General features: G+C 40.6%; 1 protein-coding gene across 1 annotated transcript in view; it reads right to left on the reverse strand.

Annotated features, from left to right (window-relative positions):
* The window catches only part of LOC123366133 (blood vessel epicardial substance-like), a 133,732-nt gene that overhangs the window by 28,793 nt on the left and 89,213 nt on the right, over window positions 1-15,726 (reverse strand). The window contains 2 exon segments of the mRNA XM_045009268.1: window positions 3,890-4,014; window positions 9,914-10,147. Of these exon segments, the coding sequence (XP_044865203.1) occupies window positions 3,890-4,014; window positions 9,914-10,147 (359 nt within the window).

Consider the following 15,726-nt stretch of genomic DNA (forward strand, 5'->3'; position numbering starts at 1 on the left):
ATGAAATAAATATTTAACTGAAAATATCTATCAATTATTCATTCTGCAATACAGCTTGATTTTTAATTGTTTTTCCATTCTTTCTAGATTATGTGATGTGTGAGGCTGAGTAAATAAAAAGGATTCTGGGTGGTGGTCAATACTTGCTGCTAGAAAATCTCCTTCAAAAATTATTTTCTAACATCTTCTTTGCTGCCTTCTGTGGTGATGTTTAAAACCACCAATTTTCAAGTTCATAGTAAAAGCAAAGTTACATTCACAGCAACTACAAAGAGTGGAGTAAGTAGCAGATGTTGCATCTACAAGAAGGGTTATTGCTCATAATGTATAATGAAGACTACACATATATTGTCTGGCATATGTTTTCTTGTTTCCATTTAACTTTATGGTATTTTTAAAAATTCACATGATGGATGTGTTTATCACAAGGTATTTAGAATCTGATTTTCAGAGGCGCTGAGCATCCATTGCTCCCACTGACTACAACTGCAGTTATGGGTGCACAGAACTATTGAAAAATTGGACCCTTAGGGTCCAATTCCTCATTGTGCTATTGCCTCTCTTCACTTGCTAAGTTAAAACAAAGGGGCAGGTATAAGTCATTTCTCTGGGGGAAATTATCCTTTCTACTGGGAGCTCCTTATGCTAGATGGAGAGTCAACTGTACCAGGTCTGTACCACCTCTTTGGCAGCTCTGAGAATAGGGGAAGCAGGACCAGTGTGGATCCCCTAACGAGACCACTGCAGCAGGGGCACAACTTTGGTATCCCTGACCCCTGCCTCCACACACCAACCCCTGCAGCCCCTTTGACCCTATGCTAGTGCAGCAATAATTGCCCCATAATTAGCACATAAAAATAAATAAAGCCACCGAGAAGAAATATATATTTTATTCCAATTCATGCCTGATTTAATTCTACTGATTTTAATGGACTTGGACCAAGGATGACTCCATATATTCTATTCCCTCTTGCTCCCCCCGCCAAACTCCCCATCTCCTCCTTCCCTCCCCAATTTTTGCCATTACCATAAAGCAAACCCCAAACAATGCTGAGAAAACAAAATGAGTAGATATTAAGAAGGTATTTGTAACATTTTCTTAAGACTCCTAAGTCACTGGAGCACTAGGTCCCATTGTCCCCCCCCCATATGACATTGTTGCTTTAGAAAGTTTAGCCCATGAGGTTGGGACAGCAAAGTCCACTTAAAATGCTGCTGTGACCATGGGATCTCCCCACAAAGGGACAGCAATCATCATAGCTGATTTTTAGGACTCTTCAAATTTGTTCTTAGGAGGTGGCACACTCAAACCCTGTGTGCTCCCTGCCAAGAGCCTGCTCATGGGCCGCAGGTATCACAGGCATGAGGAAACTAAGCCTCCCTACACAGCCTGGTGCAGCCCCACCCCAGCTCTGCCCCCAGTTTCCTGCCTGCTTCCAGTTTCCACCTCTTCCAATGGGGCTCAGGCTGGAGCCAGGACTCGGGGCATCTAAGGCCACACTGCCCACACCAGTGCTGGAGCCACACCATCCACCCAGGGCTGCGGGTGGAGGTAGCTGGGGCTACGCAGCCCCCTTGGGACTGGGGGCCTTGGTGGAGGTGCTCTGGGCTCATCTAGTGGGGGGGGGGGGAAAATGGGCAAAAGGTGTGGGACTTCAAACAGAATGGGAGGGGCTGGGGGCTAGCTTCCCACACTGAACAGTTCACACACTGCCCCTGGTCCTGCTGAATTATGGGGCATCTTCAGGTACAGATATTTTTATTGAATGAAGTTATGAAAAATGACTACAGTATTCCTGGAGGGAGTGGTGTAGAGAGTAAGTGTGTTTTGTGCTGCTCCTACATTTGACTATTTCGATTTGCTGCAGAGTTTTGTAGTGACAATACATTATGGTCCTGGGGAAGGCTTTGGTAGAAGGGATAAAGTAATTTGGGTCAGATTTTAGTCACTCAAGTCAGAGTTAAAGTTTTTTTACTGCTATTTTAATCCTGGCCCTTTGCATACATCTGTTGCAAGGAGATCTTTTGTTACTTTATCATATAATACAGTGGTTCTCTGTGTTTTCAATACCAGGATCTACCATCCTCCCCAGCACACCCTCTCTAATCTAACAGAAGGGTAAGATAGTCATGACATGTGTTAGTGACACCTCTGGGGGTTATGACATTCATGTTGGGAGTCTATAACAATACATATGAAAATTATTTGTGTAGGTGCTTAGATACAGTAATGGGTGTAGCATAACAGACAGAATATCTGAGTTTATAGGCAAAGGTTCTGTTTTGTCATAGTATCGTATCCTGAAGGCCATGTATAAACAGATCAACAAAGAAAGGTTTTCTAAAATAATTGTGCAAGCATCTCAGACACAACAGTAAGAAACAAATATGCCTACTCCCTTTTTAAAAACTCTTCAATTTTAAAGGCAATGGGCAATTTAGGCTCATCTTGGATAGGCCAAATGGTTCAATATACTGAATGGAACTAAATGGACAGTTATCAGTAGAGCAATATATCTAGTTTTAAAATAGTGACTGATTAAAGCTTTATCTAGTTTTGTCTAGAAGCATACTTTACCCCAAGTATATTCCTGTAATTTCTCTTAGATAGATTTTGTACAATATAAAGTCCAAAGTGAGCAAAAAAGAATTTTCCCTTTTTCTTTCTAAGTCTAAATGTTTCTGCAGTCAGGACTAGCTATGTGCTAAAATTTAAAAATAAATGGTCATACACAAGTATACATCAGGGGAACAAAATAGAAACATTCCTGTGGTCCATTGGAGCCATGGCACATTTCAACCCTTACCCCCTACCCATCCATTGAATTTGTGTACATGCAGAATGGAAAGATATCAGGTGGCAGGATGGATAAAGGAATGGGGATTCCCAAGGATCCTGGCCTCCAACCTCAGTGACTGTGCTCAAGTCTCTTGATTGACTCCTGTTCTACACTACTCTGCAGACCCTTGCAGATTTATTGGCTCACCCCCCAGGCTGTTCCCTTTGATTCTATGGAGGGATGTCACAGGGTGCACAGCAGAGTTTAGGCAGCTTTAACTTTGCTGATTTGACCTGCAAATTATCCCCATGCTCCAAAACTGGTTAAAGGCAGGAATCATGTCACTGAATGTGGCTCTGTCACCCTGCCCACTTTTTCCCCACTCATTCCTGGGCATCCCAGATATTTGATAGAGAAGGGAGTAGTATTTCGCTTATCACTTCCCCGCCCCTCCCAAATCTGCAGGGTCTGACCATGAGGGTTTTTTTGTGGGATTTCCTTCCCTCTGCAAGGCAAGAGGGCACAGGGACCAAAAATGGTATTTTTTGTATGAATGGATTGCAAGGAGAACATTAAAGTTGTTTGTATATGGACACCTACATTTATTTCCATGTTTATCAAGAGCCAAAGTGTACTCTACACCTCCTCCGCACCAGTACACAAGATACTTCTGAGTTTAAACTAAGCAGGAGAAGTTTTATCCCCATAGAGGTCGTGCCTTATTTTCCAGGAATGATTAGTTATGGATGTCCACCTTGAGATATGTGGACCTAATTTTCTGAAGTTTTGAGCACCTACCCTCTGAAAAATCTGGCCCCTGTGAAATGCTCCAGTTGTGCATCCAAAAAAAATCACTAATCACTTTTGAAATGTATGTCCTTTTCATTTAGATAAAAAAGCCTGACCAAAAAACAAAAAAAAAGTTTTAAAATGGGAGTACTATATCAGACAGTGATACACAAACAATCAGGCTAAAATCATGTTAATAGTAGCTGGTACCTGCTGGGGTTGATAACTGACCCACCCGGGGCAAAGCTCCAATAGAATTCAATGGGAGGCTTGCCCAAGGACAGCCACAGGACTTTGTAGTGATTATACTCTTTACATACCGGTCTTCTCTTGTACAGTAGATATACAAAATGCAAGACGTTAAGAACCAAGAACACCGAATTCCAGATCATTATATCCAAGGCACAACGGTACAGCATAGCCCAGATGATAAAAAGTACACATCCTGTCAAAAATAAAATAGGAAGTTAAATGATACTGATCAATAACGTATAAAAATATTTCTCCCGGATTTTATTTTATTTATTTTATTATAATTATACACACACACACTTTTAATACAGATCCCTATTTTAAATTACAGTGATTACGTTCAGAAGTGATGCATTTCCCAAGTTTCAGAGCTAGGTAATATGGATCAAGATAAGCAATGTTGTATTAAATGCAAGTGTAACAGCTAATTTTGTTTAGTTACAAGAAGCATTTTAACTAAAAACACAACTGCTTCAGATAGCTGGCATTACACTGATTTGAGACAAAAAATGATAAGCATTCATTTCTAAGGCTGAAGCTTGTAGACAAACAAGACATGAATAAGCAAGCACTATTTGCCTGGAGCTCCCTAAATGCCATCCACAGAGATTTTCAGTTTTAAAAGAAACACCACCATAATATGTTATGAATCTGGCTTCCTGCTGTGAATTACGCCATTGTTCAAGATATCATTGGTTAGGAAAGTAGAATTTTCCAATACTAATTCCTCTGCTCTGATTAGTGAGAGCTGCTAAACAAGATAAAAAGTTCTTAATTATGTATCTCTTAGAATGTTACTCTTTCAAGTTGCCATCTCAGCTTGAAAAATTCATACTCCACATGTTTGCCAGTTCACAATTCAAACTAGAGCCCAAATCAGTGAACCCTTCACATGCAGAACTCCTGTTGATTTTAATGAGAGTCCAACAGATAAAAAGGTCTTGCAAAAATTGAGGTTCCTGGCCATTAGAGAAACTCATTTTGTAAGTGTGAAAAGAGCCTTTTGTAAGTGTGAAAAGAGATATGGAACAATTACTGTAAAATTCTTAATACAAGCAACATAAAGGTCTGGTAATTAAAATTGTTTCTCAAACACTGAACATGTTCTATTATACTTATGACCCTGTAAGGTGTAGTTTTGAGAAATATCACTTGTTATTTTTACAATATAGAAGTTCTATACTGTAAAAATAACAAAAGTGATATTTCTCAAAAATACACCTTACAGGGTCATAACTTTTCACAACACTTCCTCAATGGGCCATGAAGACTTTGGTTCTACATACAGTACAATGGCATAGAGATAGTTCAGGAACCTTGTAAGTGATTTAGGTTAAGACTTTACGAACATAGTTTGGCCCCACTCAAATCATGTTTGAACTCTTCCTAACAATGCAACTGAAAACAAGGTTTTGGCATCACCTACTATCACGAGGTGCTTACAATACTTCAGTGGTAAAAACCTAGCCCTATTCAAGTCAATGGCAAAACCCCTTTTGACATCAATGGGTCCTGGATTTCACCCTAGCTTTAAAGCTAACACTATTTCTAAACTAGCAGCAAATGAAATGCTAGAACAAAGAAGCATCCATTCTTAATGCTTTCAGATAATGTAAGAGAGCAGGAGAACTCTACTTTCTCAGAGTACTTAAGATTGCCAAGTGTGTTGTACAATCCAACTACATCTTTATTAAATACAATAGTCCAGATGTTAGTCAGGGCATTTAAGGTGGTTAATAATGAATCAGGCCAAGACTAATCGTAAATTGCTTTTTTGACTATCGGAAAAAGGAAATGTTAGTTAGCTCTTTGCATTACAATAGTATTAGACTTGGAATATTATTAATTATTTGTATTTCCATAATGGTCTATCATGGAACAGAACCCCATTCCACTAGGTGCTGTACAAACAGAATTGGAAAAAAAAATCCCTGTCCCAAAGAATTTACAATCTAAGTATCACACAAGAGTAAACAGGTGGAGACAAGCAGGGGAGTGTAAGGAAAGAATGAGAGAATATTAGCCAGTACGATAGGCAGCAGTCTTAGCATGCCAGAAGCTAATGGTTGTCCAGTTTTTTTGCAGGCTTCATAGAAAAGGAGAGTTTTAAGGAGGCATTAGAAGGATAATGAGTTAGTTTTGCAGATGTTTAAAGGAAGCTCCTCCCAAGCAGGTGGGGCAGCATGGGAGAAAGCACAAAGATACTTGTTTCAAAATGTTGTAAGTGGGCAATGGAAGCTGGCATCACAGATAGATGGGACTGAATATTTCAGTAGAAAATGAAAGATGACATTTGATTAGCTGTGAAGGGCCTTGAAAGTGACAAGTGTATTTTGTTTGATGCAAAGTATGGTCAAAGCAACGGGCTAGGAAAATTATCTTTGCAGCATCAGTTGAATGCATGAGCGGGGCAAGCCTGCACTTGTCAAGGCCAGTGACAACTACAGAGATGTTGCAGTAATCAAGAAGCAAGATAACAGCCTGGATGAGCATTTTAGATGTGAGAGTGTATAGGAAAGACCATATCTTAGAAATGTTACGCAAAATGAATCCGCAAGATTTAGACGTAGCCTGGACATGAAAACCTAGAGAGGTTGGAGACGATGCCTCAGTATGGGCCAGAGCGACAGGCAGGATGGTGGTGTGATCTACAGTGACCAAGTAAGGAGGTAACGGGGTGGGAGCGGGAGTTAAGATGAAGAGATCTGTTTTAGCAATGTTCAGCTTGAGTGGAAAGCTAGTCCTCCTCAAGAAAATATATTTACTAATATGTTCACGCTTCACTCCCATGGTGTGTGAGGTCATCTCAGACCTCATATTTTAAGAAGAGCTGGGGCTAGTCACTACATGAAGCTCTTCAAGGAAAAATTTAAATATTGTAGGTGTAGGTGTATTTACTATTATATCAGTGGTCTGAGAGTGCAAAAGATTTATATTGTAGAAGGTACAAGTTTATCTTGCTATAATTTAAACTGAGCTCTACTTTTTTCCATTTACTCATAATAAAAAATTTGGGGGCCAATTTTTTTCCAAGCATATTTTTTTTTCTGATAAGTTAAAAGAGTGGAGAAAGACAAAGAAAGGGAAAACAACACAAAATAGCCCACACCACATAAACAAACCCTACCCTTCCACACACAGGCAGACGTTTCAGCAACGGCACAGATGCTCAAAATTCTATATGCAGTTGTTGGAGTTTTATGAGACTGGGTCTGTATTACCTTATCTAAATAAGTTCTGCAATGTCAGAGTGTTGACCAGGCCCCAAATCATGCTAAAACACACCTCCAACAAAATAAAACAAAATTAAAATATGTTGAAATACCACCAAGGAAGACAAGCGAGTCCAGGACAATACCTTCTGTTAGGGCTGTCAATTAATCACAGTTAACTCATGCTATTAACTCAAAAAAATAATCCGTGTTTTAATTGCGCTGTTAAACAATAGACTACCAATTGAAATGTATTAAATATTCTGGATGTTTTTCTACATTTTCATATATATTGTATTGTGTGGTAATTAAAATCAAAGTGTATATTATTTTTATTACAAATATTTGCACAGTAAAAGATAAACAAAAAATATTTTTCAGTTCACCTCATCCAAGTACTGTAGTGCAATCCTTGTCCTGAAAGTGCAATTTACAAATGTAGATTTTTGGTTACATAACTGCACTCAGAAACAAAACACGTAAAATTTCAGAGCCTACAAGTCCACTCAGTCCTACTTCTTATTCAGCCAATCGCTAAGACAAACAAGTTTGTTTACATTTACAGGATATAATGCTGCCCTCTTCTTATTTACAATGTCACCAGAATGTGAGAACAGGCATTTGCATGGCACTTTTATGGCTAGCATTGCAAGGTATTTATGTGCCAGATATGCTAAACATTCATATGCCCCTTCCTGCTTTGGCCACCATTCCAGAGGACATGCTTCCATGCTGATGACTCATTAAAAAAAAAATGGTGTTAATTAAATCTGTGACTGAACTCCTTGGGGGAGAATTGTATGTCTCCTGCTCTGTTTTACCTACATTCTGCCATATATTTCATGTTATAGCAGTCTTGGATGATGACCCAGCACATGTTCATTTTAAGAACATGTTCACTGAAGAAGATTTCACAAAACACAAAGAAGTTACCAATGTGAGATTTCTAACCAACCCAAGATTCAAGAATCTGAAGTGCCTTCCAAAATTTGAGAGGGACAATGTGTGGAACATGCTTTCAGAAGTCTTAAAAGAGCAACACTCCAATGTGGAAGCTACAGAATCTGAACCACCAAAAAAAGAAAATCAACCTTCTGCTAGAGGGGAATCTGACTCAGATGATGAAAGTGAACATGCGTCGGTCTGCACGGCTTTGGATTGTTATTGAGCAGAACCCGTCATCAGCATGGACGCACATCCTCTGGAACGGTTGTTGAAGTATGAAGGGACATATGAATCTTTAGTGCATCTGCATGTAAATATCTTGCGACGCCAGTGTGACGGAGCGATTCTGGCGGGACCCAACTGAGAGTGCCAAATCAGGACCAATTGCTTAAACTGGGCAGTCACAGCCCTAGGCTGGGGTTTTTCCACCTCTAAGGCAAACCAAACCAGCCAGACAAAAAGGACTTTGGTCTCACCCCACTGGCTAACCACAAGTCACACAAGCAATTTCCTTAGCCACTCCAGTCTCCCAGCATCACCACCAGTGCACTCGTCCTGGGGATGAATGGTCATGAAAACCAACACCCCAATAAAAGAAAAAGGTTCTCTCGATCCCAAAGGACCAAGCCCCAGACCCAGGCCAATATACACATCAGATCTTACCCACAAATCACGCTGTTGCCAATCCTTTAGAATCTAAAATCTAAAGGTTTATTTACAAAGGGAACAAGGTAGAGAAGAGAGGTAGAATTGGTTAAATGGAATCAATTACATACAGTAATGGCAAAGTTCTTAGTTCAGGCTTGCAGCAGTGCTGGAGTAAACTGCAGGTTCAGATTAAGTCTCTGGAACATCCCCCGCTGGGATGGGTCAACAGTCCTTCGTGCAGAGCTTCAGTTTGTAGCAAAGTCCTTCCAGAGGTCAGAAGCAGGATTGAAGACAAGATGGAGATGATGCATCAGCCTTATATAGACTTTTCCAGGTGTAAGAATCCCTTTGTCCTCACGGTGGAAACTTACAGCAAAAAATATGGAGTCTGGAGTTACATGGGCCAGTCCCTGCATACTTTGCTTAGTCACAAGGCGTGTCTGCCTTCTCTCCATGGGTCAATTGTGTAGCTGATGGCCCTTTAATGGGCCATCAAGCCAGCTATGCCGGGCTAACATCAGCTTTGTCTGGGACACTTCCCAGAGGCAGAGCATAATATAAAATATAGACAGTATAGAGCCAATATTTATACTTAAACTACAAAATGATACACAGACATACAGACAGCATAATCATAACCAGCAACCCAGAACCTGGTCTTAGACACCTTATATGACCCCCTTTACTTAGGATTTGGTGCCACCCCAGGACCTTGGTTGCAACCCATGTTCTATATGGTTCCCATTTATATCAATAACGTCACAGCCAGCTACAACAATGCCATTTGAACACCTGTTCTCACCTTTCAGGTGACATTGAAAACAAGAGGCGGGCAGCATTTTCTCCTGCAAATGTAAACAAACTTGTTTGTCTTAGTGATTGGCTAAATAAGAAGTAGAACTGAGTGGACTTGCAGGCTCTAAAATTTTAGATTGCATTCAAAAAATCTTTTTTGTACATAATTCTACATTTGTAAGTTCAAGTTTCACAATAAAGAGATTGCACGACCGTACTTTTATTAGGTGAATTGAAAAATACTCTTGTTTTTGACAGTGCAAATACTTGTAATAAAAATAGAGTACTGTACATTTTTTATTCTGTGCTGTAATTGAAATCTACATATTTGAAAATGTAGAAAACATCCAAAAATATTTAAATAAAATGGTATTATTGTTTAATCTCAAGATTAATTTTTTTTAAATGGCTTCACAGACCTACTTTCTATTGGTCAGTAAATAGAATTTCAGCCACAATAAAGTTGTAAAAAGTAAATTTTGTTTGGCTTACCTGTAGCAAGCAAGCCTCGCAGGAAAATCATATGGAAATTCAAAGTGGTTGGAATAACCAATCCAACTGCAAAACAAATATTTGCCACATGAAAAACCAGATGATGAACCTCACTCCAGTTTTCACACGCAGTCTCATTGACAGGTACAAGGGTGGCATTTTTGAAATCTGGTATAAAACCTAATGGAGTCATGGTGAATGAATTGATTTCTGTAGTATTCATCTTGAAGAATCCTATAAAAATACAAAAAAGAGGCATTAAGAGTAATGAGCACCAATACAATGATAAAACAAATGATTTGGTCATGGGACTTAGGGGTATATTCACTCCTTCATGGGCATACATATTTCTCCTGAATATGAACACAGGTTAACTTTTGAATTATGTGTAGAATTTAAGTCCCTACATACAGTTGCCAACATTCTAATGGCACAAAACTGAACACCTTGCCCTACCGCTTCCCGTAGGCCTCGTCCCTTCCCTTCTACAAGGCCCCACCCACTGCTCACTCCATCCCCCCCCTCTCTGTCACTCGCTCTCCCCCACCCTCACACACTCACTCAATTTCACCAGGTTCGGACAGGGGGTTGGGGTGCATGAGGGGGTGAGGGCTCCAGTTGGGGATACAGGCTCTGGGGTGGGGCCAGCAATGAGGGGTTCAGGGTGCAGGAGGGGGCTCTGGGCTGGGGGAGGGAGTTGGGTTGTGGGAAGGGATGAGGGGTGCATGCTCTGGGCAGCGCTTATCTCAGGCGGCTCCCAGAAGCGACTGGCATGTCCAGTTCCTAGGTTCAGAAGTAGCCAGGCAGCTCTACGCCCTGTCACTGCACACAGGTGCCGCTCCTGCAGCTCCCATTGGCCATGGTTCCTAGCCAATGGGAGCTGTGGATCCAGCCCTCGAGGCGGGGCCAGCATGCAGAGTGCACATCTGCCTAGGAGCCCAGGGATATGTTACCATTTCCAAGGAGCTGCGTGGAGCCAGGTAGGGAGCCTGCCAGCCACACCAACTTCACTTTTAATGGCCCGGTCAGCAGTGCTGACCGGATCCTCCAGGGTCCCTTGTCCACCAGGCCTTACGATCGAAAAACCGGACACCTGGCAACCCTATCTCTACACATGAAAAACATTTTACAGTCACATTTAGGTGAAAACTAAGAGTTTGAAGAGGGGATAAAGGTCAATATTCTGACGACCTGCACACACGGTGTATTATCAGATACATGCCCAGTGACTTTCATACGATGTGAGAGTACAGGGTCCACTCATGCTAAGCAGCTTGCAGGACTGGCACAATAATGGTAACTTCTGCTGGTTGTTAAATGATCCTTAGGACCATCCAGGCATACTACTTCCACTCCCTCATAATCAGAAGATACATGTGCATACCAAGAGCAGTATATAGCTTTTGTATCTGTAGAACAGCAAAGCTAAATACAAATTCAGAGGAACCTGTTATCATAATTTTTTGTTGAAGAAAGCTTGCCAAAAAAGCCAAAGAGGATTTAGGTCTTTTAATTCTTCTTTATAATTTATAAAGCTGTCCTAAAAGAATTTTCTCTCTTTCAAAAGGAGGGAGGAGAACTGATATTTGTAAGGTTAAAGAGAAAAGAAAAACAAAAACGAGCACCAAGTCTAATCTTCTCCAGATGTACTTTAAGCAAGATTGGCCTCGTAAGGTATCATTGGAAAGGTTATGATTTACTGAATATGATTATCCTATTTGTATGCATGTATCATTTCTGCATCTGAAATTAGGAATATTGACTATATTTCAACTATGTTATTTTGGGTAATGCCCACTGCTAACACTTCAGGTACAACAATGAAAAAGCTGGACAGTGTTGATGGCCCATCAGCAAGAGCCAATGGACTGTAAAAGAGCTTAGTCTTCCTGTGAACACGTGGGTCAGCCTGTGAAGAATGGCTACAGGGGCCCTACAGAGGCATGTGACCATCTTGAATTCTATACTTTACCACAAGAAGCTGGGGCGAGGGTCAAACTAGGAAACAAAGGACTCCTGCCTTATGCAAATCCTATTTAAGGGTGGGGAGTGAGGTAATCCTGGTCATCAGTTCTCCCCTGCTACCCCACTCAAGATGACTGCTGGAAACAACTAAGACTGAACTGGGGGAAAGAACTGGACCCAGGCAGGAAGGCCATCTAGCCTGTGAAGAAGATTATTAGAACCACACTTAGGGTTAGAACTTACATGTAATCAATTTCTTTAGTGAAACTAGCTTAGTTTGCGTGCTGTTTTATTTTCTTAGTAATCTGCCTTGTTCTGTCTGCTACCTCCATAACTACTTAAAATACACCTGTTATGGTTAATACATTTATTTCTGGTTTACAATATAACCCAGTTTATGTGATTTCTAACTGGGGGAGGGGGCAAGAAGTTTTGCATTACCTCTTCCCTCAGTGCGGAGGAGGGTAATGTCATACAATTTTGGGTTTGTACTCCGGGGGGGGGCGGGGGGAGGAAGTGTACATCTGGGTGCTGTGGCAAGCCCCTTAAGCTGAGCCTTCTCAGAGCAGATCTCTGTCTCTCTGTGCAGCTGGGGGTGGCCCTGCCTGCGTGCTTGGCTGGAAAAGGCTGGGGAGCCTAACCCAGGAAGACCAAGTAAAAGGGGGCCCAGGCTGGCAGAATAGTCTGACTCTGTGGCATCCCAGCACACCCAGGTGACATCCCGGGGGGTAGGTGGAGGGTGTCGTCCAACCCATCCCACCACTCACCCACACTCATACATTCTTTACATCCCATGTCTAGCCAGGTGCACATGTGGTGAGTGGGACCCCTTCACAGGTGCCTAAATTTGGATTTAGGAACCTAACTTCTGGCTCAGTTTTCTTTTTAAAAATCTTGCTCTCTAATCCTCTAAAGTTCAAGTTGACTTATTACTGACACACAAATATAGCAGCGCTACTGACAGATAGCAGAAGGCTGCACAACTTTTCTGATAAACAGACTTCTAAGTGCCTGCAGAAATAGATTTACTCTATCTACAAAGTGACAGATTGTGTCACTGGGTCTTAAGCAAGACTGCACACTAATTTCAACTGGAGATACTAATTAATCTAGGTATGCAATCTGGATATTTATCCATAGATAGTTACAGGAGAGAAATTGTTAGACATAAGTCTGAAACTTATGCCTTTTCCTCTGGTCCTAGCTCAGATCCTTCAGTCCTAACTTGTTTATAACACAAACATGAAAAATTCTATTTCGGATCTTCAGTATTTCAAAATACCAAAAGTTCATAGTAAGTGGGAAGCTAAGGAATATAGGATCAAGCTTCTAGTGGTTTCAATTCAACTTACTTATAAGCAGGGATCCTAAAAAACCATTTGCCACGGAAAAAATGCTGAATTTGCCTTTTTTAAAGGGAGGCGGAGTTCGGGCTGTCAGATTTCATTTTAATTGCAGAAAAATGTGGATTTATATTTATAAGAGAATTTTGGTTTTTTTTAAATCACAGAAAACTAGGATTTCAGCTTAAGAAAGATTACTGCAATAGTGTAATTTAAAATACAACATGCTCTGTTAAACTGTAATAAAGAATATATTATTTACAAAAAACCCTTTAAAACTGATCTTTAAATAGAAGTCATAAAATTTCATCTTCAGAAACTATTGTGTATTTGGAAAAAATGGATGGAATGTTGTCAACTTCAATCTGACACCTTTAAATTTTGTAAAATGATGCTTTTACAAAAAAATAAAAATGTTTGAAACTTTTTAAAAATAAAAATTAAAACAATTGCTTTTCACACACACACAGTTTACAGCACTCAGAATCAGAGACTGAAAAAACAATGTTTATAATTAAAGCAATGTCATTGTTTTTCCACTGTCAGAGCTCAGAGAAAAAGCAAGTAGTAAATAAATAAATAGTGAAAGTAAATTGGATTTTTATCCTTAAATTGACAAGGTCTCCCTATATCTACTACAAGATGCTACAATCAACAAGAAAATCTGTTTAAGTGTTGTCTGGAAAGTGGTCAGACTATTACTACAGATATTAAACTGACAAGAGTGAAGATACTTTGAATTAAATATGTTACACAAATATGTTAAAGGGATGAATTTTTAAAAGATATTTAGGCAGCAAGAGATGCAGATAATGAGATTTTCAGAAATGCCCAGGGGCTAGACCCACAACGGGGATTTAGGCATTGCAATGCAGAGTATGACTTTTAGGTGCCCTGACACTTTGTGGACTCCATAGCTGTGAGTTAGGTGCCCAGGCTCCCTATACAATGCCTGGGGAAAGTTAGGTGCCTAAGGACAGGATCCACAAAAACCAACACTCTGAGCAGGAGCTGCTTTAAACTACTTGTTGGAAATGCCACGAGGGGTATGGACTCCCCTTGTCCCTCTAATGGACATAGGTGCCTAGATCTAGGCTGGATGGAGGCACCTCCTTCTGCTCAAGATTCACACCCATGGACTCTCCCTTGGAGTGAGATGCCTAAGCTCCTTCTCAGCAGAAGATGTGCTGCTACTGCCACCATCACTACCACCCTTATACACAATAACCCAGTAGTTAGCGAATTTACCCGGGCCCAAATCCCACCTCTGCCTTATCTGAAGCAGGGATTTAAGCCCAGGTCTCCCACTCCCTAGGTGAGTTCCGTGCCCTGCCCTACCACTGGGCTACTGGATATAAGGGTGTGCAAGACCTGATCCAGTAGCCCACTTACCAGATAGGCTCGGAACACTAGGTCTGAGGATTCTGCTGGGGTTTAGGGCACAAATCAGGTACTGGGCATCAGGAATTAGGTGGCTTTAAATATGCCCACTGACAAAATTCCCTAGTCACCTAAATTTCTATTGGTGAAAACTTATGTACCTAGGAGCTTTAGGAGCCTACAGGGTTAGATGGCAGCTGAGTGGGGATTTTGTGGATCTAATTTTTTGACTTAGGCACATGAAGTGGAAGTTAGATCCCCAAAGGGCTCTAGGTGGCTAGCCCCCAGCCCCTAACTGTTACTGAAATCAATCTCATCTGAGTCTTTAGGTACCTAAATGCCTTTTAAAAATCTGGCCCTGCAACTGTATCCATACAGCTGGCTCCCCATGGATTTAATTACAGGATTGGGCCTCAGGTTTTTTTTAAGTCTAGCTCTAGAACTTTTCTTTAGTCTACTTTGCTATGGTCCTGCAGCACAGAGTTGGCAACAGAGCCTTGACTGTAACCATTAGTTCTGAGAGCTGAAAACAGATCGCTAGTGCTATTCTAATTAGGTGTGTTGTAGTGTAGTTTCCCAATTTTCTTTGGCTACTGAAATAGGATTAAAGGGAGAAACAGAGGCATGTGAAGAAAACATGTATTTGGACATGCTATGCAAATGAAGCCCTGCACCCCTTTAGACTAAAATGTCTCTATACTGAAATATTTGTCAGCCTTGGGCTGCGCAATATTCTTGATACAAATTAACAGTACGTTCCTTCTATGTATTAAGAAAATGCATCAATGTTAAGTGAAATTCTTAATATGTGCTCACAGTACCAGTCATAAGGGTAATGATGCATGCTTGGAATGGTGTTAACTGCAGATACAAATTTGTGTTATGGTTACATAACACACAGATGCATGGAAAAGATCTGTTAAGGGAAACATATATAACTGTCACTTTCTAATCCTCAATGCCTTGCAAAATAACAGAAACTTGATTTTAATTCACAATATGGAAAAACTATAAATACATGTATTAAATCAGAGCCAATAAAATTAAGATATTGAACATTTGCATTTATAATAATAAAATAATGTTCTTTCTAACGTACCCGTCCTATCAAGCCACTCAGGGTGC

This window comes from Mauremys mutica, chromosome 3 (genome assembly GCF_020497125.1).
Source record: "Mauremys mutica isolate MM-2020 ecotype Southern chromosome 3, ASM2049712v1, whole genome shotgun sequence".
In the NCBI taxonomy this organism is placed as follows: Eukaryota; Metazoa; Chordata; order Testudines; family Geoemydidae; genus Mauremys; species Mauremys mutica.